This window comes from Ictidomys tridecemlineatus, chromosome 5, assembly GCF_052094955.1.
Source record: "Ictidomys tridecemlineatus isolate mIctTri1 chromosome 5, mIctTri1.hap1, whole genome shotgun sequence".
NCBI classification, from domain to species: Eukaryota; Metazoa; Chordata; class Mammalia; order Rodentia; family Sciuridae; genus Ictidomys; species Ictidomys tridecemlineatus.
Window position 1 is genome coordinate 172,515,807 of NC_135481.1, and position 24,055 is coordinate 172,539,861.

Consider the following 24,055-nt stretch of genomic DNA (forward strand, 5'->3'; position numbering starts at 1 on the left):
TTAGGAAAACTAAAAACAAGGTTTTTGCCTTAAAAACCACTATATAAAATAAAAGCAAATGTGGGGAAAAAATTTAAAACAACAAGAAATAAAAATTACAAAATAGAATGAGCAAACACATCAGCTATAGCAGCAGAAATATAATGGGTTAAATCCCAGCCAGAGTGGAGGAGCTGCGGTTTTTACCTCAGACCCTTGTGCCTCCAGGCTTTGCTAGTGCCTGACCCTAGGTCTAATTTGTTTCGCCACACTTAAGCGAGGCTAAGGCCACAATTCAAGGCTGACTCCTTACTCCCAGCAGTCCTCCCAAGTCATCGAGCACTCCCCGCAGTGAAGGAAGCTGGCTTTCTGGGTCAGGGATGAAGTCCCTGCCACTGCTCCTTCTCACTCAGGGATGCAACACAGGGACTTGGGCCGGGCCTTACATCAGGGAGGGACCCCGCACAAGGTGAAAGCGCTCACACCCTGCCGGTATGTAATGCATATTTTTCCTCATTGCACCTTGGAGACCGTGAGCCTTCGAAAGCAGCAAGTTTCAAATCCTCTGGGTTTGCAGGCTGACGTAGTTACTGGCCCTCGAGCTTCCCACGATCCTGCCTGTGGTCCCCGTGACCTGGCGGGCGGCTGGGTCGGATACACCCGCAATGGCTCGTTGAGCCCCAACCACGTAGTCTTTCAAGGTCTAAATGCGTCCGCTTGGAGGCCGCCTCCTCAAAGCCGGAGAGGAATGGGAGTTTGGGGCTCGGAATTGGGATCCCTTTTTCGAAATTAGAGGAGCTCATCTCCCATAGCAAAATCTTAGATTCAAGGACGGCGCAGTCCCACAGGATTTGTTAGGAGAGACTGGGGCACTAAGTCCAAGGACTTGAGAGGACGGGTGACAAATGACAAACCGAGGAACTCGGGCAGACTATTAAGCATCCTGCAGCTGGTGAGACGGAGGGATCCCACGTGCGGGCGGAGACGCAGAGACTAAGGGGTTAAATCACCGTGCCCCGCCCCAGCTCGGGGATTGGTGGCCCCGGGGGGCGTGACCGGGGGCGGGCCCGCGTTTGCCGCAGCCGCTGGTGGGCGGGGCCCGGGCGGAGAGCGGGAGGGGCGCGAAGCCGAGCCGGGCCCGCGCTGCGCGCCCCGCCGGGCGGGCTTCGGGCTGCGCCAGCTAGCCGGGCCCGTGGCGCCCGCGTCGGAGACCCTACACCGAACCCTGGGGCAGCGAGTAAGTGAGGCAGGCCCACCGCGTCGCCCCTCTCGGCTCCAACCTGCCGCCGTGCCTGCTGCACGGCTCGGCGCGTCTGTCCCGACTGGGAGCTGGGGAGGGGTCGCGTCCCGCTGCTAGGGTCCCGGGGGCGGAGGAGGGGAAATGTAGAGGAGGCCAATGATGTCATGGATGCTTCGCCCGGCCTGGGGGGGGGGATGGCGGCCGGAGGGGGTGCGGTCCGGATTATGTCACCTCTTCCCTCTGCGCCCCGCCCCCCAGGGCCACACGCGTTGGTGGGTAGCCCTAGGAGGTGCAGGCGGGATTTTCCCCACAGCAGAGACCCCCTGGGCACCCCTGCGGATGGCCTGTGGCTGGGGTCTCTATCTGTTGGCGCTGTGCGCTGTGGGCTGCTGGTGAATGGCGACCCCCACCCCCAGTGGAGGCTCGTGTGTTCGCGCGTGTGTGAGCTCCGGGTATGTGTGGGGGTGTGCTGTCGGCCCCCCCAGTCCTGAAACATGGGCTTCAACAGAGCCAGGATAGTGTCCATGCCTCCAAGGGAAGATGGATCTCCCCTCACACATCCCAACCAAGAAGTTCTGGAGATCTCTGTACCCCCAGAGCCCTACAGTGCCCCTGGATCCCTTTCCTCCCTCAGTCCTTCTTCCTGGTAGCCCTTCCTGGTTTCTCTGCCTGTGTTCATTACCTATTTGCATTGCTCATAACTAGCGTTCCCATAGGCATTCACCCTGCATTTTCTTGGTGCCAGGGCCCAGAAACCCTGAGGACTCTTTCATTTTTGTCCTGGGGTGTCCTGAGCTAAGTGCTCCAAGACCCCTGAGATATATCAGGGATGCTGTATTGACAGCAATTGGACTGATTCTAGAAGGCTATAGGATGAGCACAGAGAGCTGAGGTTGTATGTGGAGTGGAGAGGAGCTCAGGTCAAGGAAGATAAAGGATGGGCATCAGGAGGGACCTTGGGGACACTGCTGCAAGCTCTGCTTGATTCTGGGGACCAAGAGGAATATCAAGCAATTTGCCCTTAATATATTTGCTTCTTAAAATTCCTGCAAGTAAATGTGAGAATCTGAGGTGAAACAACCTACATTTGGTTCCACTCCAATCCGTCGAGCTGTGATTTACACTTGGAGCTGATGGAGCCAGAACTCCATCTTCTGCACTTGACCCAGCTCATGGAAGGATTTGGGCAGAATAAGAACATGAATGGCTTTGCCCTTTAGAAAGAGTCTCTTGGCTGCAGCTCAAGAAGGGAGTGCAGAAGAAGGGCCACTGAGGAGACTCAGCAAAGGTGCTGGCAGGAGGTGCTGCTGAGATCTTTAGCAGGTGGACTGAGTTGGACTTGGGGACCTCTGGGACTTCAAGTGTTCTAGCTTTGGGGGAATATAGGTGGTGAGGATCGAGGTGGTTTCTATGGATTGGAGAGACTTTCCTGTGTAACTCGTAGGTCCCTCTGTGACCACTTAAACTGTAATGTCACACGCATTGAGTATTAATAAGACAGAGATAGAGGCAGAGTGTGGAAACAAGGCTGTCGTGGTTCAATGACATGGTTCGATGCCATGAAGCTTTCTTTTCAGATCACACTGTTACCTGGGCCAGTGCAAGACCCTGACCCACAAGGAAGCACAACCCTTCCTCTCAGCTTAATTCCTTCTTAGCAGTAAAAAATATCCCAACTCCTTGTCCTTCCAGCTCCCTGTCAGGTTTTTGAGGAAAGTACCAGCAGCAGTCTAATCTTGGGAGAGGAAAGGGGAGCAGGGAACACTTGCAAGAGGTTGACCATGACAGAGTAGAATTATGGCAAGAAGCTCTTTGGGCTCCAGAGAGAGCTTCTGTAGAATGACAATCAAGGATTCCCCAGGTACAGCACAAGGAAAGAAGGTTCAGGACAGTGTCATTTCTATCTAGAGCTCTGGGCATGTGAACCTAGTGGGAAATAACACACAGTCTAGAGAAAGAGTGGGGCAGATTGGCATATGACCAACTCAAATTTATAGTCAGATTATTTTTTCCTAGATCTCAAAGAAGGTGGTTTTGCATGTTTGTGCTGTACCTTACGGTTTAGAAAGTACCTTCCCAAGCATTAGCCCTGTCACTCACAATCAACATTATCATGTCTGAGATTTCTTCTTATTCATCCCTGGCTTCTGATGCAGCCCCCTTGCTAGCTCCCTGCCTAGATTTTTAATTTTACTAGTGGTGCCTTTCTTTGGCATATCAGCACACTCAAGTTTCTATCATGTTTAATTTTAAAATTAAAAAAGAAAACAAACATTGAGATTCCAAAACTCCTTAAATAATGGTGTTCTCTGGCCTCTGTTAGCAGGGAATTCTGCCATTTCATCTCTCTGCACCCCTCCACCCTGTGGTCTGCTTTTCCCTTGTACTACTTTTCTGAAGCCATTCTTACTGACATACACCAGTGATATCTTCAACTGCCAAATCCAGGGCACACTCTGTAATCCCAATTTTTACCTGTCCCTTTTCTTTTTAACCCTGCGAGCTGCCCCCACGTCCCCTGTTTTTCTTTCTTTTTTGAGATGGAGTCTCGCTATGTCACCAAAACTAAGACTGGTATTAAACTCCTGGGCTCAAGAGATCCTCTTGAGTAGCTGCGACTGTAGGTGTACACCACTGCATCTAGCTTGGCCCCACATTCTTGAGTCCCCCGTCTTGGCCTTCAGGGCCCAGCTTCTCCTAGATGCCTTCTAGTTCCCACACTGTCACCCAGACTTATGGGGCTCTTCTGCCTTAGTTGAAGGCTGGGCCCACCCACACCGCCCTTGTATGCTGAAGATTCGAGTCTTTCGCTCCACTCAGTGCATGAGAATTATTTCTCTGGTCTTCTCAAAAAGACTTATTTCAGGGCCAGGGTTGTGGTTCAGTGGTAAAGCACGCGCCTAGCTCAGGTGAAGCACTGGGTTCAATCCTCAGCACCACTTAAAAACAAAATAAATAATAAATGTATTGTATTCACCTACAACTATATATATACACATACACACACACACACACACACACATATGCGCACACACACACACATACACACGTACTTTTTAAAATTTATTTTAAGACCTATTTCTCTCAAGCAATTTCCCCATTATGTTAAGGGTGTCCCACCCACCCTTATGCTTCAGCTCAGATTCTTTCCTTGTTTTTACCCCCCTGGTGCCCCAACCCAGACATTTCCCTTGTCCCTACTACCTGAAACCCAGCTGTATGAGGCTTTGCCAGTTTCTCTTCTCCAAACCCTGCCTAGGCCTTCCCACTGGTTTCAAGCTTCAGGCCATTCAGCAACCATCCTCCCAATTCTAGCTGCTTCCTATACGTCACCCAGTGATGTTGAGAGAAGGGGGCCATGTTTAGGGTAGGAGGGGTTTCAAAGCCAAGGAGTAGCAGCCAGGATGGAGTATGCTGGGGAGTGGAGGCAGATACTAGGGTGAGGCAAAAGAGGCCTCACTCTCAGGGTTGTGGGTGTACCTGCACGTCCTGCACTTCACTTGTGCCCTATATGCCTCTCTTGCCCAGGTTAGTGCCACTGCTGGTTATGGGGATAGACTTGCAGAAGGGATGAGGGTGGTGAAAATTTGCTGTTCTCCACACCTGTGGGGAAAGACTGAGAGAATGGAATGCTACATTCCATTTAATAGACCAGTTTGGCGGTGAACTTACCCACCATCTAAGGCTGATATGGCCTGAAGATCCTGAAGAGCAAGGGTTTTACCAGGCTTCCTTGTTTGGGAACATTAACACTGGACATCATTAGAAGACAGTCTACAGAACACTCAAAGGGAGGTTGGATTCCTTCACTTAATAGAGAAGGAGGGCTTCCTGCCCAGTTTCTGGTTGAACCTGGGTGGGGGCAGGAGGTTTAAAGGCCTGAAAGGCACTAGAGTTTGAGCCATCTTGAGCCATCTAGCCAGCTGCTAGCACCCTAGTGCCCCTGTCCAGCTGGATTATGTAGATCTCTGTGACAGGTGTTCCCAGGTGCAGACTTGAGACAAAGGAACCAGGAAATCAGGCCTGCCTGAGCTCAGGTAATCCGAGGCCCTGCTCCCCCTCTTTCTGCCGGCCTGCCTTGGGGGAGGGGGCGCACATCCACAGAATTGACTTCATGGTGAACTGAACAGGATCAAAGTCCACAGGGAGCGGGGGAGGGGGCAATCCAGGAAGTCTTCCTGGTGGCAGTGCATTCTTGGCAGGGTTCAGCAGGTGCAGGATCCTCTGGAGCACCGTGGAGTGCAAAGGCCGCCCCCCACCCCACCTGTGGGAGATGTAGGCCCCGAGGGAGGCTCGGCCAGCGCCAGAAGCCCGCAGCACTGCCTTCCAGTCCTGGCCTCTGTCAGCTTGGGGGCCTCTGTAGTACTGACGTCGGGGAGGGGGTCCCTTTCGGGGTCCCTTTCGCTACAGACGAATTGGGAAGACCTCCCTTGCCACCTGCTGCAGCTTCGGCCTGCATTCGGTCAGTCTGGTCTGAGTGCCCATGGCGCCGCCCACTCGCGACGCCAGCGCATCCTACAGGGGCAGCTCCGCCCACCTAACCTGGTGACCGGGTTCCTTCCCGTGCACGCAGCCTCGGGGCACCTGCCGAGCGGCAGCTCCGCGAGGTAGGTTCTTCATTCCTCCCATTTCGCAGAGGATGGCTCAGTCGGCCCGTCCAAAGTCGCGCAGCTGGTTCGGGCCGAGCCCCGACTGCGAGAGTCAGCCACATGGCCCCTGCAGACCGGGCCTCGGAGGGTCCCAGGCTTGAGGACCCATCGGCCCCCCACTCCCTTGGAAAGGCAAGGAGAGGAGCCTGCGCTGGTAGTGAGCTTCCACTTCCGCCCTTGACTACAACACCTTAGGGTAGGGGGCTGGGAAAGACCATTGCCTTCAATTTTTTAATAGAATTATTGTGTCTCTGGCCCTCCCCTAACTTCTGAGGTTCCCTAATGGATTCAGGTACTTCTCTCCCAACCCCATTTCCCTAGCCACTGAGGCTGAGATGTAGAGGCCCTGACCCAGGGTAAAGAACTAAATTCTGGGAGTTGCAGCAAAGAGAGGTTCATGAGTCTGGGAGGCTTATGGTTGAGGTGGGTTTGAAGCACAGGTTGAGGAGTAGAGTGCCCTGGGGCAACAGGCAGCCCCCATTACCAAGCTATTGCTCTTACTCATTCCTATTCCTTCACTTTGAATGTCTGGGAACTCTTCTACATTAGGAAAGGGGACACTGAGGGGCAGGGTGGTGCTGGGGTTGATTTGGCTGGGGTGGTGGGAATAGGGGTGGGGTCTGACCTCTCTACCTTCCCGTCTGTGCCCACAGTGCCCTCCTGGCTTAGTCATGGCGAAGCTGGAGACACTGCCCGTGCGTGCTGACCCAGGGCGGGATCCCCTCCTGGCCTTTGCCCCACGGCCCTCTGAGCTTGGACCCCCAGACCCCCGCCTGGCCATGGGCAGTGTGGGCAGTGGGGTGGCCCATGCCCAAGAGTTCGCCATGAAGAGCGTGGGCACCCGCACAGGGGGTGGGGGCAACCAGGGCAGTTTCCCAGGCCCCCGAGGCAGTGGCAGTGGGACCAGCAGGGAGAGGCCAGGCCGATACCCCTCAGAGGACAAGGCTCTCGCCAACTCCCTCTACCTCAACGGCGAGCTGCGGGGCAGTGACCACACAGATGTCTGCGGCAATGTGGTGGGTAGCAGCGGTGGCAGCAGCAGCAGCGGTGGCAGTGACAAGGCTCCACCACAGTATCGTGAGCCCAGCCACCCACCCAAGCTCCTGGCCACCTCTGGCAAGCTAGACCAGGTCAGTCTCTAGGGCCTGAGACTGTCACAACCTTTTTCTGGGGTGGGAAGTAACTCAAAGAGATGGGCAAGAGGGCTTTCTTGGAGGTTGGATCATAGGGGCCAGGAGGCAAGCTGGGCCAAAGAGCTATGGAGTGGGGCCCTGAGGCCAAGACCAGCTGGGGGATCCAGGACAGGGACCTGGCTTGGGGGAGATACCAAGTAGAAACCCAAAGGGGAGGATGTGGGGTTGAACAAGGCTCAGCTAAAGGGAAGAAGCTGAGCCAAGGTCAAGGACTCATTCTGATGCTCACTGCTCTTCCTTGCTTTTGCACAGTGCTCAGAACCACTAGTTCGGCCATCAGCCTTCAAGCCTGTTGTACCCAAGAATTTCCATTCCATGCAGAATTTGTGTCCCCCACAGACCAATGGGACCCCTGAGGGACGACAGGGCCCTGGTGGCCTCAAGGGTGGACTGGAAAAGTCTCGGACCATGACCCCAGCAGGCGGAAGTGGGGGCGGCCTCTCAGACTCAGGCCGGAACTCACTCACAAGCTTGCCCACCTACAGCTCCAGCTACAGCCAGCACCTGGCGCCCCTCAGTGCTTCCACCAGTCACATCAACCGCATCGGCACTGCCAGCTATGGCAGTGGCAGCAGTGGTGGGGGCTCGGGCTACCAGGACCTGGGGACTTCTGACAGTGGGCGGGCCTCCAGCAAGAGTGGGTCATCATCATCCATGGGGCGGCCAAGCCACCTGGGATCTGGGGAGGGTGGAGGTGGAGGCCTGCCATTTGCAGCCTGCTCACCACCCTCGCCCAGTGCACTGATCCAGGAGCTGGAGGAGCGGCTATGGGAGAAGGAGCAGGAGGTGGCAGCTCTGCGGCGCAGTCTGGAGCAGAGCGAGGCAGCTGTGGCCCAGGTGCTGGAGGAAAGGCAGAAGGCATGGGAGCGAGAGCTAGCAGAGCTGCGGCAGGGCTGCAGCGGGAAGCTGCAGCAGGTGGCCCGCCGTGCCCAGCGAGCCCAGCAGGGACTACAGCTGCAAGTGCTGCGGCTGCAGCAGGACAAGAAGCAACTTCAGGAAGAGGCAGCCCGGCTGATGCGGCAGCGGGAAGAGCTAGAGGACAAGGTGGCCGCCTGCCAGAAGGAGCAGGCCGACTTCCTGCCCCGGATGGAGGAAACTAAGTGGGAGGTGCGGGCTGGGGGGCTCTGTCCTTTCCCCTCTGTCTCCCCTTCCTCTGACCCTCTGGAGAACCTCAGAGCAGTAGCCTACCACTATTCAAAGGGTGAGAGAAAGGAATAGAGGGACCAGATTGACTTTGGAGGTCTATTAGGACATGAAACTGTCCCTGGGCTGATGTCAGATGAACCCTGTATGTCCTGAGTCCAGCAGGGAGGCCGGTGTGTTATCCTTGCTTGGTCTGATGAAGGGCTGAGCCTGAGTCCTGGGGAAGCTTGGTGGCCCTGGTGTTGGATATGGGGATTGGGTTGGGGTGAGCAGAACTCTGCCTTTATCCTGGCTTCTTCTCCTACCTGCCCTTGCCCAGGTGTGCCAGAAGGCCGGGGAGATTTCCCTTCTGAAGCAGCAGCTGAAGGACTCTCAGGCTGATGTATCCCAGAAGCTGAGTGAGATTGTGGGTCTGCGCTCACAGCTGCGGGAGGGCCGGGCCTCACTGCGGGAGAAGGAGGAGCAGCTGCTCAGCCTGAGGGACTCCTTTGGCAGCAAACAGGCCAGCCTGGAGTTGGGTGAAGGTGAGCTGCCTGCCACGTGCCTCAAGCCTGCGCTGACCCCCGTGGACCCTGCCGAACCACAGGAGGCACTGGCCACCTGCGAAAGTGATGAGGCCAAGATGCGCCGTCAGGCTGGGGTGGCAGCTGCTGCCTCCTTAGTTTCCATGGATGGGGAGGTGGATGCTGGAGGGGAGAATGGGACACGGGCCCTAAGGCGGGAGGTGGGGCGGCTGCAGGCTGAGCTGGCAGCAGAGCGGAGAGCCCGGGAGCGCCAGGGCGCCAGCTTTGCAGAGGAGCGCCGCGTTTGGCTGGAGGAGAAAGAGAAGGTCATTGAGTATCAGAAGCAGCTGCAATTGAGTTATGTGGAGATGTACCAGCGCAACCAGCAGCTGGAACGGAGGCTGCGGGAGCGTGGGGCAGCAGGGGGTGCAAGCACTCCTACCCCACAACATGGTGAGGAGAAGAAGGCCTGGACCCCTTCCCGCCTTGAACGCATTGAGTCCACAGAAATCTGATCCTCCACCTGGGCACGTGGCCTTCTGACAAGTGCCCTGTCTCAAGGCCAGAGTCCCCAGTCTCCCCTCCCTTCCATTTCCCTTCCCAATGTGCCCCATGTCCCCAGACCAAAGAGGTTCTTAGAGCAGCTGTGACAAGGCTCCTCCCTGCCCCCTCATGCCCTCCCAGTTCCAGTACTGCCCCTGTGGGTAGCCACTCGGACCCTCCTCTTAAGGAGAGAATGGGGAAAGGGCAGAGTGCATAGGGATGAGAGCCCAGGCAGCAGGGAGCATGCCCCCTTTCTGGGCAGCCCCTTGTTGGAGATGGAGGCAGCAGGCCTGCAGTGCCATAAGATGCCCCAGACCCTCAGGGAGTCTGGGCTGCTGTTGTTGGCCACTTGTGTCTAGTGATGCTTTCTGTGCTCACTTCCTAGGCCGTGGAGCCTGAGGGGGCCTGCACGGGTCTGCCAAGGCCAACAGACCCTGGGCTCCTGGCCTCTCTCCTTCCTGTGGTGTTATCCCTCCCTGGGCAGATTGGCAGGACAAGTAGGAGCAGATGGCCTGCCTGTGTGGTTGAGAGGGCTACCTGCCCAGCCCCTCCCCCGTAAGGTCTCTTGGGTTTAGGCCTCAGAACCTGGCCTGGCCCTGAGTGTGTATTCCCTCTGTGTTGGGCTGGAAGCTCAGTGTCCAAGGGAGATCTTTCCTCATGTTCTTGCAAAGGGTCATCTGGAGGTTTCTACCTTCACCCTTCTGGCCAGGATCCTGCAGGGCAAGAGCCCCAGATGCTTGGCTTACCCCACACCCAGGGCCACTGTCGGCTCTAACTACAGCTATTAAGTGCTACCTGCCTCTCAGGCACTCCCCTTGCCCAGCTTCTGAGGTCAGATGAGTGTCTGTGATGTCTTCCTGTGTCTTCCCTCACTCACTTCCCCTAGTTTCCTGCTTTCATGCTCAGAACATCATCTTCCCAGGCTGCCTCTTCCCCAGAGTCTCACTTTTCTTCTAGTAGAAAATTCTGCTTGATCTTTGGTGCACTGCCCACTTCCCAGCTCCACTGGCCCAAGTCCGAGGCCCTTGTTTTGGGGTGCCAGGAGGGTTGGATGCAATTGCGCTTGAAGAACAAGGCTGACCTAAGAGGAACACTAACCTCTTGGTTCCTTGTCAAGCTCTGAGTTGGCTCAGCATTTGCCCAGGGAGGCCTGGCATGGCCATCAGTAGGAGTTGGGACAGCCAATGTCATTTCCTTCTCTGGTGGCTCTCTCAGAATCTAACTCCCCAAGATAGGAAGGGAACTTGTAATTTCCCTTCTAAGAAAGCAAATTTCTAATTCACCAGCAATAAAAATCAGAGGAGGCTTGGCCCTCAGCCCTTGTATTTCTCTCTTTCACTCTTCTACCCCCAAGAGTTTGGGGGCAGGGTAGAGAGAGCTGGCAACTACTGTGATCAAGTCCCCTAGTCCCTGACCAGCCTCCTCCCATGACTGGTGACTGTTTAATGAGCTGTGCATCCCCCACAAAAACAGGAGTGCCCTTCTATGTGGCCTCTAACCCTCTGCACAGCCTTTTCTGGAGGGTCCTCACCAGCTCTTTGAGCTACATGTGAGGCCACCCTGGCAACCACTGCCCATCCCACTCACCTCTCACTGTACCTGCCCCAGAACCTGGGCCTGGGCCACAGGGGCTGGGAAAAGAAGGCATTAGTAGGGGGAAAATAAATAAATAAATATATATATATATATATATATATATATATATATATATATATATATATATATATATCTCAGACTCAGCTTTGGGATGTCCAACCACAAAATAAATTATATATAAATATATATAAATATATATCTCTACCATATGTGATGGAAAGACTTTTGTTTTCCTTTCCCAAAGAAATAAAATGGAGAAAGCCTCTTGAATGGCATTCTTGTGGCCTGCTTGTGTCTGCAGGTGTGGGAGGTGAGGCCTGGAGGGTGGGGAAATGGGGAGGACAGAGCTGGAGTAAACATTTCCCAGAGGAGGAGGCACGAGACTATAGAGTTGCTCACCGGACCATGCCAGGATGTTGGCCCAAAGCCCAGACTTCTCCACATTGTCCAAGAGGAGTCATAGTTCCATGATTTTGCCCAGTGGGGCTTTCTCTTCAGCTAAGACTGTCATTTATAAAGGGTTTCAAAGTAGCCTTCAGATTCTGGACACCAGGCTGCTGGTCAGAAGGTAGGCAATGCAGGTTGCAAGCTGTAGCCTTCAGTCACTTGATCCATCTTACGGTGATTGGTGATGGTTGAGGGCATTGAAATGAAAGCTAAAAGGCTAGGAATATAACTCAGTGATAGAGCACTCGCCTAGCATGCATGAAGCCCTGGTGTTTGATTCCCCAACACACATGGTGCACACACACATAAGTTGAAGGCTGAGAACAGATTTGCAGTTAATGGCAAAAGGTACCCAAGCATGTGGTATAGCAGTAAGCTATCCTTTTATAATTCCTTCTGTCCTCAGAGAACCCACAATTGAGTTGGGTGGCACATACCTGTAATCCCAGCAACTCAGGAGGCTGATGCAGGAATCATAAGTCTGAGGCCAGCCTCAGCAACTTAACAAGATCCCATCTCAAACAAAACAAAACAAAACAACAAACAAAAAAATTTTAAAAGGGCTTGGAATGTAGATTAGTGGTAAAGCAGCCCTGGTTTAATCTCCATATTATTTAAAAAAAAAGAAAAGGAATGCATTTTGTTATATGTAATACAACCTGACTTACAGGACTTCAATAAGTGGTTTATTTTTTTCTCATCAGACAAGAAGTATGGATGTGGGTATCACAGATGGAAGTGGAGGTTCATCCATCATGGTGGACCTACACTTTTCTTCTTCCCACTCTCCCATTCTAACTTATTGTTTCTTCCTTGCCACAAGGTGGCTGCCCAAACCCAAGCTTTAGTTTTGCCTTCGCAGAACATTGTCAACACCCTTCCCTTTAAATCTTGTTGGCCAGAAATGAGTCACATGCTCCTCCCACTTTAAGGGAGACTGGGAAATTGAGTTTTGGCAAAGGCGCTTGGGACTGGCACAATTGCCCTGGAGCAATTATGGATCACTCCCTGGGGATGGACTTCCTCCCGTTTGGATTCTGCTGCCAAAGCCAGAGTTGTAATCAGCAGCTAACAGTTTTCCTTGGTTTGATCTGTTGAAAGAATGCCCCCTAAGCAGTGGTGCCAGTAGTCTGAGTTCCCAAATGTTCACACCCAGGCAAAGCTCAGGAGTTGGGATGCCATGCTTGCTCCTCCTTGCAAGGTTATGTCTTCTCTACATTTGTTTTGTCTCCCTTGCAAGTTGGTGCCCTGGAGGGAGCATGCTTTCTCATATCTCTTTCACAGCACTTAAGATGACTGAATCAGTAGCTCGGGCACTGATAAGATACAAAGAACCTGATCAGCTGCTCTCAAGTGCCCTCGAGAATGGCAGTCTGGGGCCAGGCCCTCCTGACAAGTAGAGGCTTGGTAGAGTTTCTTTCTTGCCTAAGATTTGTGCCCAAATCGATTCAGGTATGAGACCCTTATTAAGGGAAGTGTAATATCACCTGGGTTCAAGTTTTAGCTATTCAACAGCTCGTCTCTCCATCACTAAGTCTTCTCTTGAGAGCACTTTGCAGATACATTTCTATTATAAATGCCCTATTACCCTCATTGTACAGATGAGACACTAAGAGAGTTTACGTGAATTCCCCAAGGCCATAAAACCCTGAACGAGGTCCTGAGAGTCGAAACTGATTATGCGGCTCAATTACTTCCAGAGCGATTCATTCGGGGAAGTATTTTCCCTCTGCAGGTCTTAGATTCCCTCATTCTCCTCCTCAAAAACCTCCAGTGAAAAATGTCCTTGGAAAACGCTAACAGAGGTTTTAGAGCCTGTGCCGCACCCGTCGCTCGTGCAGCAGGCGGAAGTAGCGGGCAATTGGCCGGAAGTTGGGATGTGAGGCCGAGTGCTGTCGGAGGAGTTAGTGTGTTGCTGCGGCGGGCGGGCTTCAGAGTCTGGTGTTGCGCTGCCCGCCTTCGCCAGGTTCAGGTGAGTGGTGGCGGTAGCCCGGGAAGATGTCACGGCGGCCGCTCCGTGTGCCTGCGACCGACTTCGCTTTCGGCTGTGCCTCCTGCCCTTCAGGTCCGCCCAGGGCTTGCGTCAGTCGAGGCCCTGGTCAGCGCTTCCCGGCCAATGCGCGGACGACTCTCAGAGGATCTCCTCTGGAGAGAACCTCGGCGACCCTCGCCACTCCGGAGTTCTTTGACCTTGGGCAGGAGACCGCAACCTTGATTCCCCTCTCCCCGGTGAAATGGAGATTCCAGCAGTACGTGCCTCCCAGAGCTGTTGTGAGAATGTAGTGAGACCTTTTGGCGTGCCTTTCATCCTCACTTGGAGATAGCAGGTTCAGGGTGGGGCCTGAAATTCTTTTTCTAACCAGCTTCCAGCAGACCACGCTTGGATTAGCCAGGCCTTAGAGTATTTTGCTTAGAACTTGATTGGGGTGGGGTGAGTCTTAAGTACCAGTTTGATATATGCCTTTTTCCCATTTTAGCAGAGAGTTTCTGGCTGTGCAAGCCTAATTCAGAGTAGTATTGTTGTCCCTCCCTCTTTTCTTTCCAGGGACGGGAAATAATTGATCTTTTTTTTGTGTGCATATCATGACAAAGGCTCTCTGACCTGACTGAGCAGGTACCCGTATACCAGGTGCAAACCTTGGGCTTCTCAGGTGGCACTTCATTGCTTACTCAGTGTAGACCGATTGACAGTGTTTCATCCTGTGGAGATCATAGCTCAATGCTTTAGTATCAACAGTGCCTGGTGTTTTTGTGCTCCAATCATGTTTTCTGCAGTTTGGGCACACTGTTAAGTAGTAACAGCTGGCTTTGCACTTAATAGCCCTGAATGGCCTTGAGCAGTCCCGTGAATGATTTACTCCTGCCTGGTGGACCAAAATAAAATATGAAAACACTGCTGTATCATACAGCTGAGAGAGTGAGTCCTGAATAATGCAAGACTGATATTCGTTTGTCTGTGTGGTTTTCTTTTCTGTTTAGTGTTGTTTTTTTTTTCTGATTTCTGACAAGGCCTTGCCATTCATCATGTAAATAATCAAGTTTGATATAAAAGAATTTTGAAGTTCCTCATTTGCCTGACTAAAAAGCATAAGCAAAACATTGCAAATTGGAAAACCAGGTAAGACCAAGCATGCACTAACAGTAATAGGTACTCAGGCCATTTACTTGGGAATTTTCTTTCATGACTTTGTGGATACTTCTTTTTACGTGCCTTGATTTCCTCTTTTCTCTGGTGGACACAAATGTCTGTTCCCTGTTGTTATATGGAGAGATTTCTTTTCTTTCTTTCTTTCTTTTTCTTTTTTTGAAAAGTCCATTCATAAAACTTTTATTCCACTTACATGAGGAGAGAGTTTCTAAAAATAGGGTCTTATGAAATTCTTTGAAAGAAGTGACTCTGACAAGATCATCTGCAGCTTTGTCAGACTATCTCTACCCACACCCTTCTTGCCATTCTGATAGAAGAGTAGTGGTATCTTAGAAGGCCAGGGAGGGCTATAAAAGGCAAAAAGGTTTCACAATGATTTGATGTGCTAATGTCTCTCCTATAAGCACTAGAACTAGAACAAAAAGGAGGGGATGGGTTGCTAGACTTGATTTTGATTTGGCTTATCTTAGTGGATGATACTTAACCTTAACCTAGACACCTTCTTCACACTAACTCTTAACCTTCTTTGTACTAGTAGACCCTTCTCTTGTAGGCCTTGCTCTTGAATGAAAACAGAAGTGCAGAAAATTCTGGCTCAGTTAATATCCTCCTTAACAGCTGAGTATCTTTACTGTCTACCTGTAAGCCCTGACTGGGAGCTTTTAAAGCTTTGGAGGCTCTCAGCAGTAGGATTCACCTAGAGAAAGTTAATTCTTTGCTTTTTGGTTGCTCAACAAATTATTTGCTGAGACAAAAATGGGGTTGGTGGCTGGAAATGTAGCTCAGTGGTAGAATATGTCTTTTTGCTTTTTGGTTGCTCAACAAATTATTTGCTGAGACAAAAATGGGGTTGGTGGCTGGGAATGTAGCTCAGTGGTAGAATATGTCCCTAACATGCGTGAAGCCCTGGATTCAATTTCTAGCACTAGGGGAAAAAAAATTTTTTTAAAGGTGATGGTGGTGGCATTGGAGTATTCATTATTTATGGTGATTTTATTGGTACTTAGGAAGATCTTTTCCTTTCTAGGAAAAGAATGAGAATTGATGGACTGGGGTTGTGGTTCAGCAGTATAATGCTCGCCTAGCACATGTGAGGTGCTGGCTTTGATCCTCAGCACCACATAAAAATAAATAAATAAATAAAATAAAGGTATTGTGTTCAACTACAATTTAAAAAAATATATTTAAAAAAAATAATGAGAACTGAGGGGTAAGATCTGGCAACTGGTAAACTGTATATGCTGAGAGTGTCATATATTTAATCTACAGTTAGCTTGGCTGCCTTCTTCTACCTGGCTCCCTTTTTCTAACTTCTCGACCATAGTTTAAAATGAAGCTCTTTGGCCTTGCTCAGACTTGTACCTGGAAGATGGAAAGGTAAGATTCCTCACCCTTGTAAAATCACATCATTCAGGGTGGTTTGGGCAGTGCCTTTTGGAAATGTCAGGGTCTAAGGGTCTCTAACGATCCACTCTAATTCAGTATGACTCCTAAAGAAGAGATGAGGGGCTGGGGTTGTAGCTCAGTGGTAGAGCACTTGCCTAGCATGTCTGAGGCACTGGGTTCGATTCTCAGCACTACATATAAATAAATGAATAAAATAAATGTCTAGCAACATCTAAAAAAATATTTTTAAAAAAAAGGAGATGAAGCCGCATACAGTGGCATACACCTGTAATTCCAGTGACTCAGGAGGCTGAGGAAAGAGGATTGCAAATTTGGGGCCAGTCTTGGCAATTTTGCAAGATCCTATTTAAAAACAACAACAACAAAAAACACTAAAAGGGCTGGGGTAAAATGCCCTAATACTGGGAAAAAAGACTTTTTTAGGTGATGGCACTCATTTGTGTAATTATTCACTCTGTTGAATATTTGTGTGTACTTGTGTCTGTCACAAACATACCATGCAAACCAGCCTCTTCCTACTGGATGGACATTTGACTTGTTTTCAGTTTTTATATGGATATTTTGTTAAAAATCAAAAAGAGAAAGTTTTTTTTTTTTTTAAAGTTATGTCTGTGAAGGCTCTCTGAAGAATTCAGATGAGATGAAGGACTATAGATTTATGTGTATAACTTTTAGTTTTATACTGTGTTGGACTAAATTTAAATTCCAGGTCTCAAGCAGGTTTTCTTAAAGGCCCTGTTCTGTCAACTAGAGCGTTCTATTACCTGTTTTGTCTTTTATTTCCTTCATGCCTATGCTACCCTGTTGAGATTCTTAGTGACTATTTTAAGGCATATAAATCCTCTTTTTTTTTTTTTTTCCCCTGGTGGTGCTGGAGATTGAACTCAGTTCCTCACGTATGCTAAGCATGTGCTTTATCACTGAGCTACATCCCCAATCCTTTTTATTTTTTGAAACAGGGTCTTGCTAAGTTGCTTAAGGCTACTCTTAGTTGCTGAGACTGGGTTTGAACTCATGATCCTCCTGCCTCAGCCTCCTGAGTTGCTGGGATTATAGGCATGCACCACCACCCCAGCACCTATGGACCATTTTTGCCTACCAAGAGATTCAACCTAGAGTCAGATGCTATAGATTCAGATTTGGCAATCTACCTCTTGAAGTCCCAAATTCTGCTTGAAGAAGCCATAGTACTGCAAACAACAACAAAACAAAACAAAGCCCAAACCAAACCAATAAAACAGCAGCCAACTGTATAAAGATGTACTGTGAAAGATTTCTGCTATAGTTCACAAAGAAAGAAATTAAATACATTCCTGCCACCAAAAGAACCCTGTGTAGTTTGCCTACCATAATAGCCACTGGCCTGCCTTATAGTTGTGGTTCTTATGCTATGGGCTCTGGAAGAAAGGACCTGACAGCAGAATTGGGCAGACATTTCAGAAAGTCATTCTGACCCCCTGAGAGCCCTTGTGGAATTTTCTGCAACCCTTGTGGAATAGCCTTATGTGCTCCATGAGTTGGCAGCTCAGATCTCAGTTTTTGCTTATTAGGCTTTGGCACCTAAATGGAAAGAAAGAATAACTATTAAGGAAAGCAAGAGTATGGCAGAGTCAGTTTCATAGCCTCTATGATTTCTGCCATAGAAGAAAAATGAAAATTGTACTGTTTACAGGCAGAGTAAGGATATAATCAGCACTTGATTCAGTACTTGTCTCAGTAGAAGCGTTGCTAATCTGCCTTCATCATAGGAAAGCTGCACTGCTCCCCCACATGGTAGCCAGGTAGTATGGTAAAATGATGTTCATTTTTTTTTCTTTTTTAGTAGTACTGGGGATTGAACCCAGGGCCTCACACAGTTAGGGAAGTGCTCTGCCATTGAATCACTCCTAGCTCAACATGAATTTCTGAATATACTTCCTGGTTGAACAACTACTTTGCACTAGTGATTCAGATTCTCTTACAAGCCCCCTGGTGCTTAGCACAGTGGCCCATGGATTGAAGGTTTGAAGCCAGCCTGAACAATGTAGTGAGACCCTGTCTCAAAAAGGGCTGGAGATGTAGCACAGTGGTAGAGTACTCCTTGATTCAGACTCTAGAACTAAAAAAATCCTTCTGGAGATAACAGTCACCATCTGAAAGGTATAGGCATAGTGTTAGAATAACAGAATTTTGTAACTAAAAGTTTGTATTATAAGAATTGGGAGTGTTATTTTGTGTATAAGTTAAATCTTTTACCAAATCCCACTTTTTCCTTTATGCATGGCAGTTTTTATAAACTTTCTGTTCTCCAAGTATGATCTTTCTGTATTGATATTAAAGAGATGGAATGATTGCTTACTTTCACTCAGCTTTCTATTGAGTATTAGTAGAGCACCTGTCTTCTCTAGTTGTCACTGCTTCTCTTCTGAAAGGAAGAAAGTGTGGACTGAACAGCAGTCTAGGAACTACTCTGTGGTACCCTGGGTTTGGGGTTTTTCTCTGCCTTTATACAAGGTACACAATTTATCTTTGATAGCATTCTGTTTTGTTGTTTGGGCATTCACTAGCAGTAGACTAACTTGAGTGGATAACAGTGTGGTTTGACTCTATTTCTTATAATGTATAAATTTTGGTTATGTGATAGGTGGAAGCCACTCATTCTTCATCTACCCTTTTTTCAGTATCTGGCACCAATTCGGGCTGAGTCATTTGTGAACCGTGACTCTTGTGATATGCCGAAGATTCCAGGCAGTTTCTGTGGAACATCTCCCCGTCCAGCTGTAATCAAGCATCATATAAACAAGAAATTGTTTGGTCAAACCTGTGAGGACTGTGCTCTGACTGCCAAAAAGATCAGTACTGACATCAGAATGGCAGCTACTCTCAAATTATTAAAACCTTTAAAATATCAAGCATTTCGCGATTCTTTTGCCTACAGTGCCACCCAAAGTGTGGCATATTGGAATATGGGAAGCAATATACGACATAGGGGAAAGGCCCCTCCTGAGCGTAGTAGTTCCTGCCATCCTGCCAGAAAAGTTAAGAACGTTGGTAGTGGTACCTTTTCTCAGAGGGTCTTCACAATCAGCAGTGCCTTTCTGGGTTTGGAATTCAGCAAAGCTTCTACCTCTAAAGCCAGGAAGTTGCAGCTGGACTCACCCAGGACTATGAAAATTGATGAAGAGGATGTAGAAGTTTTTGATTCCTTTGAAGGCACCCGAGTTTTCCTACAGCTAAGGCCAGAATACCAGCTTCACAGCTATAACAGATCTGAGACTTGTCAGCCCCTCTCTGTTTCAGAAGGCGAACTAATTTTGCACAAAGTCACAGTTTATCAAAGTAACCTTCAACCTCAAATCATTGCTGATTATTTCTGTAAGCTGAGCTCTTTGCCTACAGAACAGCATCCTGTTTTGCTGACAAGTACCAGCTTTGCTCTGCTCTGCCAATTGAGTGTGAAAAATATACAAGTCTTTGATATTCCAGATCTAATCAGTATTTTGAAAGCCTTTGTTAGTTTAGGAATTCCTCACTCTCATTCAATGCTAGATGTGTATGAAACCAGGTTTTGTCAACAGGTATGGGAGATGAGTCTGAATCAGCTTCTCTTGGTGGCTGATCTCTGGCGGTGCTTAGGTCTCAGAGTACCTCAGTTTTTAAAAATTTTTTTTAGTTACCTTAATTTGCACTGGAAAGATCTATCCTTGTCCCAGCTGATTCACTTAATTTATATTATAGGTGAAAGTCGACAGGTGCCTCAGGACCTAATGCAAAAACTGGAATTATTGATCCTTAAGTATATAGATTTGATCAACTTAGAGGAGGTTGGTACAATCTGTTTGGGATTCTTTAAGTCAAGTAGTAGTCTCTCTGAATTTGTAATGCGGAAACTTGGAGATTTGGCTTGTGCTGACATGGAGCATCTGAGTAGTCATGCCTTAGTGCATATTCTTAAAATGTTCAGATTCACTCATGTGGATCATGTAAATTTCATGAAGCGCTTTGGAGAGATAGCTCCTCAGCGAATTCCTTCCCTGGGGGTTCAGGGTGTTATGCACCTGACTCTTGCCTGCTCAGCTTTACACTTTCTGGATGAAGGAGTAATGAATGCCGTGGCTGCTTCTTTGCCTCCTAGAGTAGTGCACTGTCGCAGTAAAGATATTGCCAAAATTCTGTGGTCATTTGGAACTCTGAATTATAAGCCACCCAACACAGAAGAATTTTATTCTAGCCTGATCAATGAAATTCACAGAAAGATGCCTGAATTCAACCAATATCCAGAACACCTGCCCACCTGCCTGCTGGGTCTGGCATTTTCGGAGTACTTTCCAATAGAGCTTATTGATTTTGCTTTGAGTCCAGGGTTTGTCAAGCTAGCTCAGGAGAGAAGTAAATTTGAACTCACCAAGGAACTGTACACTCTTGATGGTACAGTTGGTGTTGAGTGTCCAGATTATAGAGGCAGTCGTCTTAGTTCTTACCTTCAGCAAGAGGCATCTGCTAAGCTTTGGAATTTAGCAAGGAAAGATATGAACTCAAAGCCTGAATTCCTAGAAGCTCTCTCTTTACTTGAGACCATGTTGGGAGGCCCCCAGTACATCAAGCACCATATGATTTTGCCTCATACTCGGTCTTCTGACTTAGAGGTCCAGCTTGACATTAACATGAAGCCATTACCATTTAATAAAGAAGCCATACCAGCTGATGATGTAGCCAAATTAAAGCTTAAGCATGTAGGAGTCAGCCTTACAGATAATTTGATGAATCAGTTGCTGAAAGGGAAAGCAAGAGGGCATTTCCAGGAGAACAGTGAGTCAGAGACTTTGCAGCAGCCTGTAAAGTCAGAGAAAGAATCCTTGGGGAATTTTCTTTCAAATATGGCAGGTAGATTGGGAGCTGTGGAGATGACTGGCCTGCATCCCTCAGCCCATGTGCAGGCCCCACCAGTGAAGCTGGCTATTCAGTTGACGAACAGGAACCAATATTGCTATGGTTCCAGGGATCTGCTTGGACTGCACAATATGAAGAGGCGGCAGCTGGTTCGGCTTGGGTACCATGTGGTAGAATTATCCTACTGGGAATGGCTCCCACTACTAAAACGAACTCGTTTAGAGAAGCTGGCTTTCCTCCATGAGAAAGTGTTCACTTCTGTTCTCTAAAGGGCTTTCATGGGTATTTTTACTCTAAACTGTTGGTGTACACAGGTTGAGCATCCCTAATTTGAAAATCCAAAACGTTCCAGAATCTGGAACTTTGAATACCACCATGACCATTCACTTTGGATTTTAGACTTTTGGATTAGGGATATTCAAATGGTAGTCTATGCAGATATTTCTTAATCTGAAGCAACTCAAAGTCTTTCTTGTCTCAAGCTTTTTTTTTTTTTTTTTTTTTTTTTTTAATTAGGAACTGAGCCAGAGGCTCCACATTCTGACCCTTTTTTTTGTTGTTGTTTTGAGACAGGGTCTTGCTAAGTTGCTTAGGACCTCTCTAAGTTGATGAGGCTAGCTTTAAACTTGCTATTTTCCTGCCTCAGCCTCCCCAGCCACTGGGAATACGGGTGTGCGCTGCTGCGCCCAACCTGGTCCCGAGCATTTTGAATAAAATCATACTCAATTTATAGAGCAAAATAATTATAAAAGCCAGAATGTAAATTTAGTAATAAAATAATCTGTTGAAGAGAATTAATCATGGTGTTATCTGTTACAGATTGAGCTAATATATGTTAACTGTGAATTAATTGTGACCTGTAGCAGTAATAAGTTATTGCTAATTTGTGCATATTACTCTTAGTAAGTAATAAACATTTTAAAATGTCCATGGTCTAGTAATTCCTATTGCAGTTTTTATTTCCTTCTTTCTTTTTTTTTTAATATTTTTTAGTTGTAGGTGGATACAATACCTTTATTTTATTTTTGTATGGTGCACAGGATTGAACCCAGTGCCTCAAGCATGCCTGGCGAGTGCGCTATATCTGAGCCACAACCCCAGCCCTCCTCTTGCACTTTGTTTACTAGCCTTATGTCTCAATTATTTTAAGCTTTTAGAATAAAAATTTAGGTATTGTGTAAAGCCAATTTTTATAAAAGTAGTTATCATATTCTTTGTTTTAAAGAAGAATCACAGCTTTACTTACATTTCAGGACTTTACCTCTGTGTGTGTTCTTCACAGTCTAAAATAAAAGTTCTCATTTTTGTTTAGATTTGATTGGTTATCCTTAGTTGCTTGTTCTTCCAATTTCAGAATTGGAGTTAATATCTTCTTCTTAGCTCCCTATTCCACATTTCTACACTTCTTGCATAAACTCTTCTCTCCAGGCCTCCCATGTTTTCTTCTTAAAATTGGACCTAGAAAAATAGAATTATATAAGAGCCTAAGAGGCCAGTAGTTCCCAAATCTGATGAATGTTTTTCATGGCAAGTAGCCCAGATGGGAAGAAAATGAGTTACCTTTCAAATCAGGTAGTCCCATGGACAGGTTTTGTTGATTCCTTTTTGCTTATACTAGAGTCACCAATATAGAGATTTTCTGTGTAAATAACAATATAAGTAATTTTAGTAAACAGTTGGGGTCTGTGAAAATTTCTTTCAAAAGGGATCACTCTGGACTACAGATGTAGTTCAGTGGTAGATTGCTTGCCTACCATATATGAGGTTTGATTCCCCCACACTACAAAAGAAAGAGGGATCCCTCCTCCTATTGTTAAGGTCTCTCTCTCACTTCTTCAGAGAAGATTTCTCACTCTGTCCAACAGCACTTCAGTCTTTTTTTCATTTTTTTTTTTTCCATATTGATGATTCAACCCAGGGGCATTTTACCACTGAGCTATATCCCCAGCCCTTGTTATTTTTGAGACAGGGCCTCAGTTACTGAGGCTGGCCTCAAACTTGGGATGCTCCTATTTCAGCTTCCCAAGTAGTTGGATCATAGGCATGTGCCCTCATACCTAGTTCCATTGGCCTTTGATCGTGATCTGTCAAACATGCTATTTTGCTTCATTCAGTTATTAGCTCACATTGTTTTTTGTTGTTATTATTGTTTGGATCCTTTAGAATTTTCTGTATGTCAGCTCATGTTGTCTGAACATAGAGACAGCTTTATGTTTCTCTTTCCACTTTGGATTTCTTTTTCTTGCCTGATTGCTTTGGCAAGAACTTCTAGTAAGATAAAGAATAGAATTGGTGAAAGTAGGTATCCTTATTGTTCCTTGAATGCTTTCAATCTTTCACCAATTTTTTTTTAATATTTATTTTTTAGCTTTAAGTGGACACAGTATCTTTATTTTATTTTTTATGTAGTGCTGAGGATCAAACCCAGTGCCTCACGCATGCCAGGCGAGCACGCTACTACTTGAGCCACATCCCCAGCTCCAATCTTTCACCAATTATGATGTTTGTTGTGGGTTTTTTCATAAACCCTTTATAATGTTGAGGGAGTTCCTTTTATTTTTTGTTCCTACTTTTCTGAGTCTCTAATAAATTATTTTAGTTTGTGACCCAAATAGTACATGTGATCTATCTCTCTCTCTCTCTTTCTCCTTGAAGTACTGTGGGTTGAATTCAGACTCTCAGATTCTCTATCACTAAACTATATCCCCAGTACTTGTTATTCTATTTTGAGACAGGTTCTTGCTAGGTTGCCCAGGCTGGCATTGAGCTTGTGATCCTCCTACCTCAGCTTCCCGAGTAGCTGGGATTACAGGTGTGTGTCTCTGCACTGGGTGGAACATTTCTTATACTTAAAATAATTCATTGTTTTGCTGAAGTTTGGGCTTTTTCTTTTTGTGTGTGTATATGTGTGTGTGAACAGGGAGTGTCTGAGGATTGAATCCACAGATGCTTTACCACTGAGCTACATCCCTAGTCCTTTTTTTTTTTAATATTTATTTTTTTAGGTGTAGATGGACACAACACAATGCCTTTATTTTTATTTGGTGCTGAGGATCGAACCCAGGTCCCGCCCGTGCTAGGCAAGCACTGTACCGCTGAGCCACAATCCCAGCCCCCATCTCTAGTCCTTTTTATTTTGAGATACAGAATTGCTGAATTGCTAAGGCTGACCTTGAATTTGGGATCCTCCTGCCTCAGTCTCCCATGTTGCTGGGATTATAGGTGTGTGTCACCATTCCCGGCTGAAGTTCAGGTTTAAGTGAACCGTTTTTATTTGTTAAATCTGGCGACCCTAAAGCATAGTATCAAGACAAGTTTTATTTGGGTGGGGTGGTGGT

General features: G+C 47.8%; 3 protein-coding genes across 26 annotated transcripts in view; all 3 read left to right on the top strand.

The window, feature by feature from the left end:
• Positions 1-1,058: 1,058 nt before the first annotated feature.
• Lzts3 (leucine zipper tumor suppressor family member 3) lies at positions 1,059-11,116 on the top strand. Of its 12 annotated transcripts, XM_078051507.1 has the most exons (7): positions 1,068-1,216; positions 5,197-5,256; positions 5,422-5,681; positions 5,856-6,000; positions 6,522-6,998; positions 7,314-8,168; positions 8,524-11,116. In XM_078051507.1, exons 4-7 carry the CDS (start codon positions 5,929-5,931, stop codon positions 9,220-9,222), a joined length of 2,103 nt encoding a protein of 700 aa, XP_077907633.1. In that variant the 5' UTR covers positions 1,068-1,216; positions 5,197-5,256; positions 5,422-5,681; positions 5,856-5,928; the 3' UTR covers positions 9,223-11,116. The 12 variants fall into 12 exon arrangements, with proteins under 12 accessions (XP_021578873.1, XP_077907633.1, XP_077907630.1 ...); XM_078051504.1 differs by having other exon boundaries at positions 5,197-5,681; XM_078051510.1 differs by lacking the exon at positions 5,422-5,681 and having other exon boundaries at positions 5,856-6,022.
• Positions 11,117-13,136: 2,020 nt separating this feature from the next.
• Positions 13,137-24,055, top strand: part of Ubox5 (U-box domain containing 5) — a 31,069-nt gene continuing 20,150 nt past the window's right edge. For 3 of the 5 annotated variants that reach the window (XM_040276183.2, XM_040276186.2, XM_040276184.2), the window contains exon 1: positions 14,303-14,411. The gene's annotated coding sequence lies outside the window, so the exon portion shown is untranslated. Of the gene's footprint in view, positions 13,266-13,402; positions 13,543-14,302; positions 14,412-24,055 lie in introns of those variants that run through there. The other 2 variants (XM_078051514.1, XM_078051513.1) reach the window with 2 other exon arrangements.
• Fastkd5 (FAST kinase domains 5) lies at positions 13,152-21,645 on the top strand. Of its 9 annotated transcripts, none has more exons than XM_078051500.1 (4): positions 13,511-13,542; positions 14,303-14,411; positions 15,711-15,818; positions 18,509-21,645. In XM_078051500.1, the coding sequence occupies exon 4, from the start codon at positions 18,560-18,562 to the stop codon at positions 20,984-20,986; it is 2,427 nt and encodes an 808-aa protein (XP_077907626.1). In that variant the 5' UTR covers positions 13,511-13,542; positions 14,303-14,411; positions 15,711-15,818; positions 18,509-18,559; the 3' UTR covers positions 20,987-21,645. The 9 variants fall into 9 exon arrangements, with proteins under 9 accessions (XP_005320587.3, XP_021578880.2, XP_040132109.2 ...); XM_078051501.1 differs by lacking the exon at positions 13,511-13,542 and adding an exon at positions 14,995-15,058; XM_078051502.1 differs by lacking the exon at positions 13,511-13,542 and adding an exon at positions 14,977-15,058 and having other exon boundaries at positions 14,304-14,411.

Bases quoted from the DNA above. Each gene is read 5' to 3' on its own strand.
- Lzts3 (XM_021723198.3), top strand. From the start codon at position 5,929: ATGGCCCCTGCAGACCGGGCCTCGGAGGGTCCCAGGCTTGAGGACCCA. The intron at 6,001-6,521 runs GCAAGGAGAGGA...CTGTGCCCACAG, and splicing joins CCCCCCACTCCCTTGGAAAG to TGCCCTCCTGGCTTAGTCAT. The intron at 8,169-8,523 runs GTGCGGGCTGGG...GCCCTTGCCCAG, and splicing joins TGGAGGAAACTAAGTGGGAG to GTGTGCCAGAAGGCCGGGGA.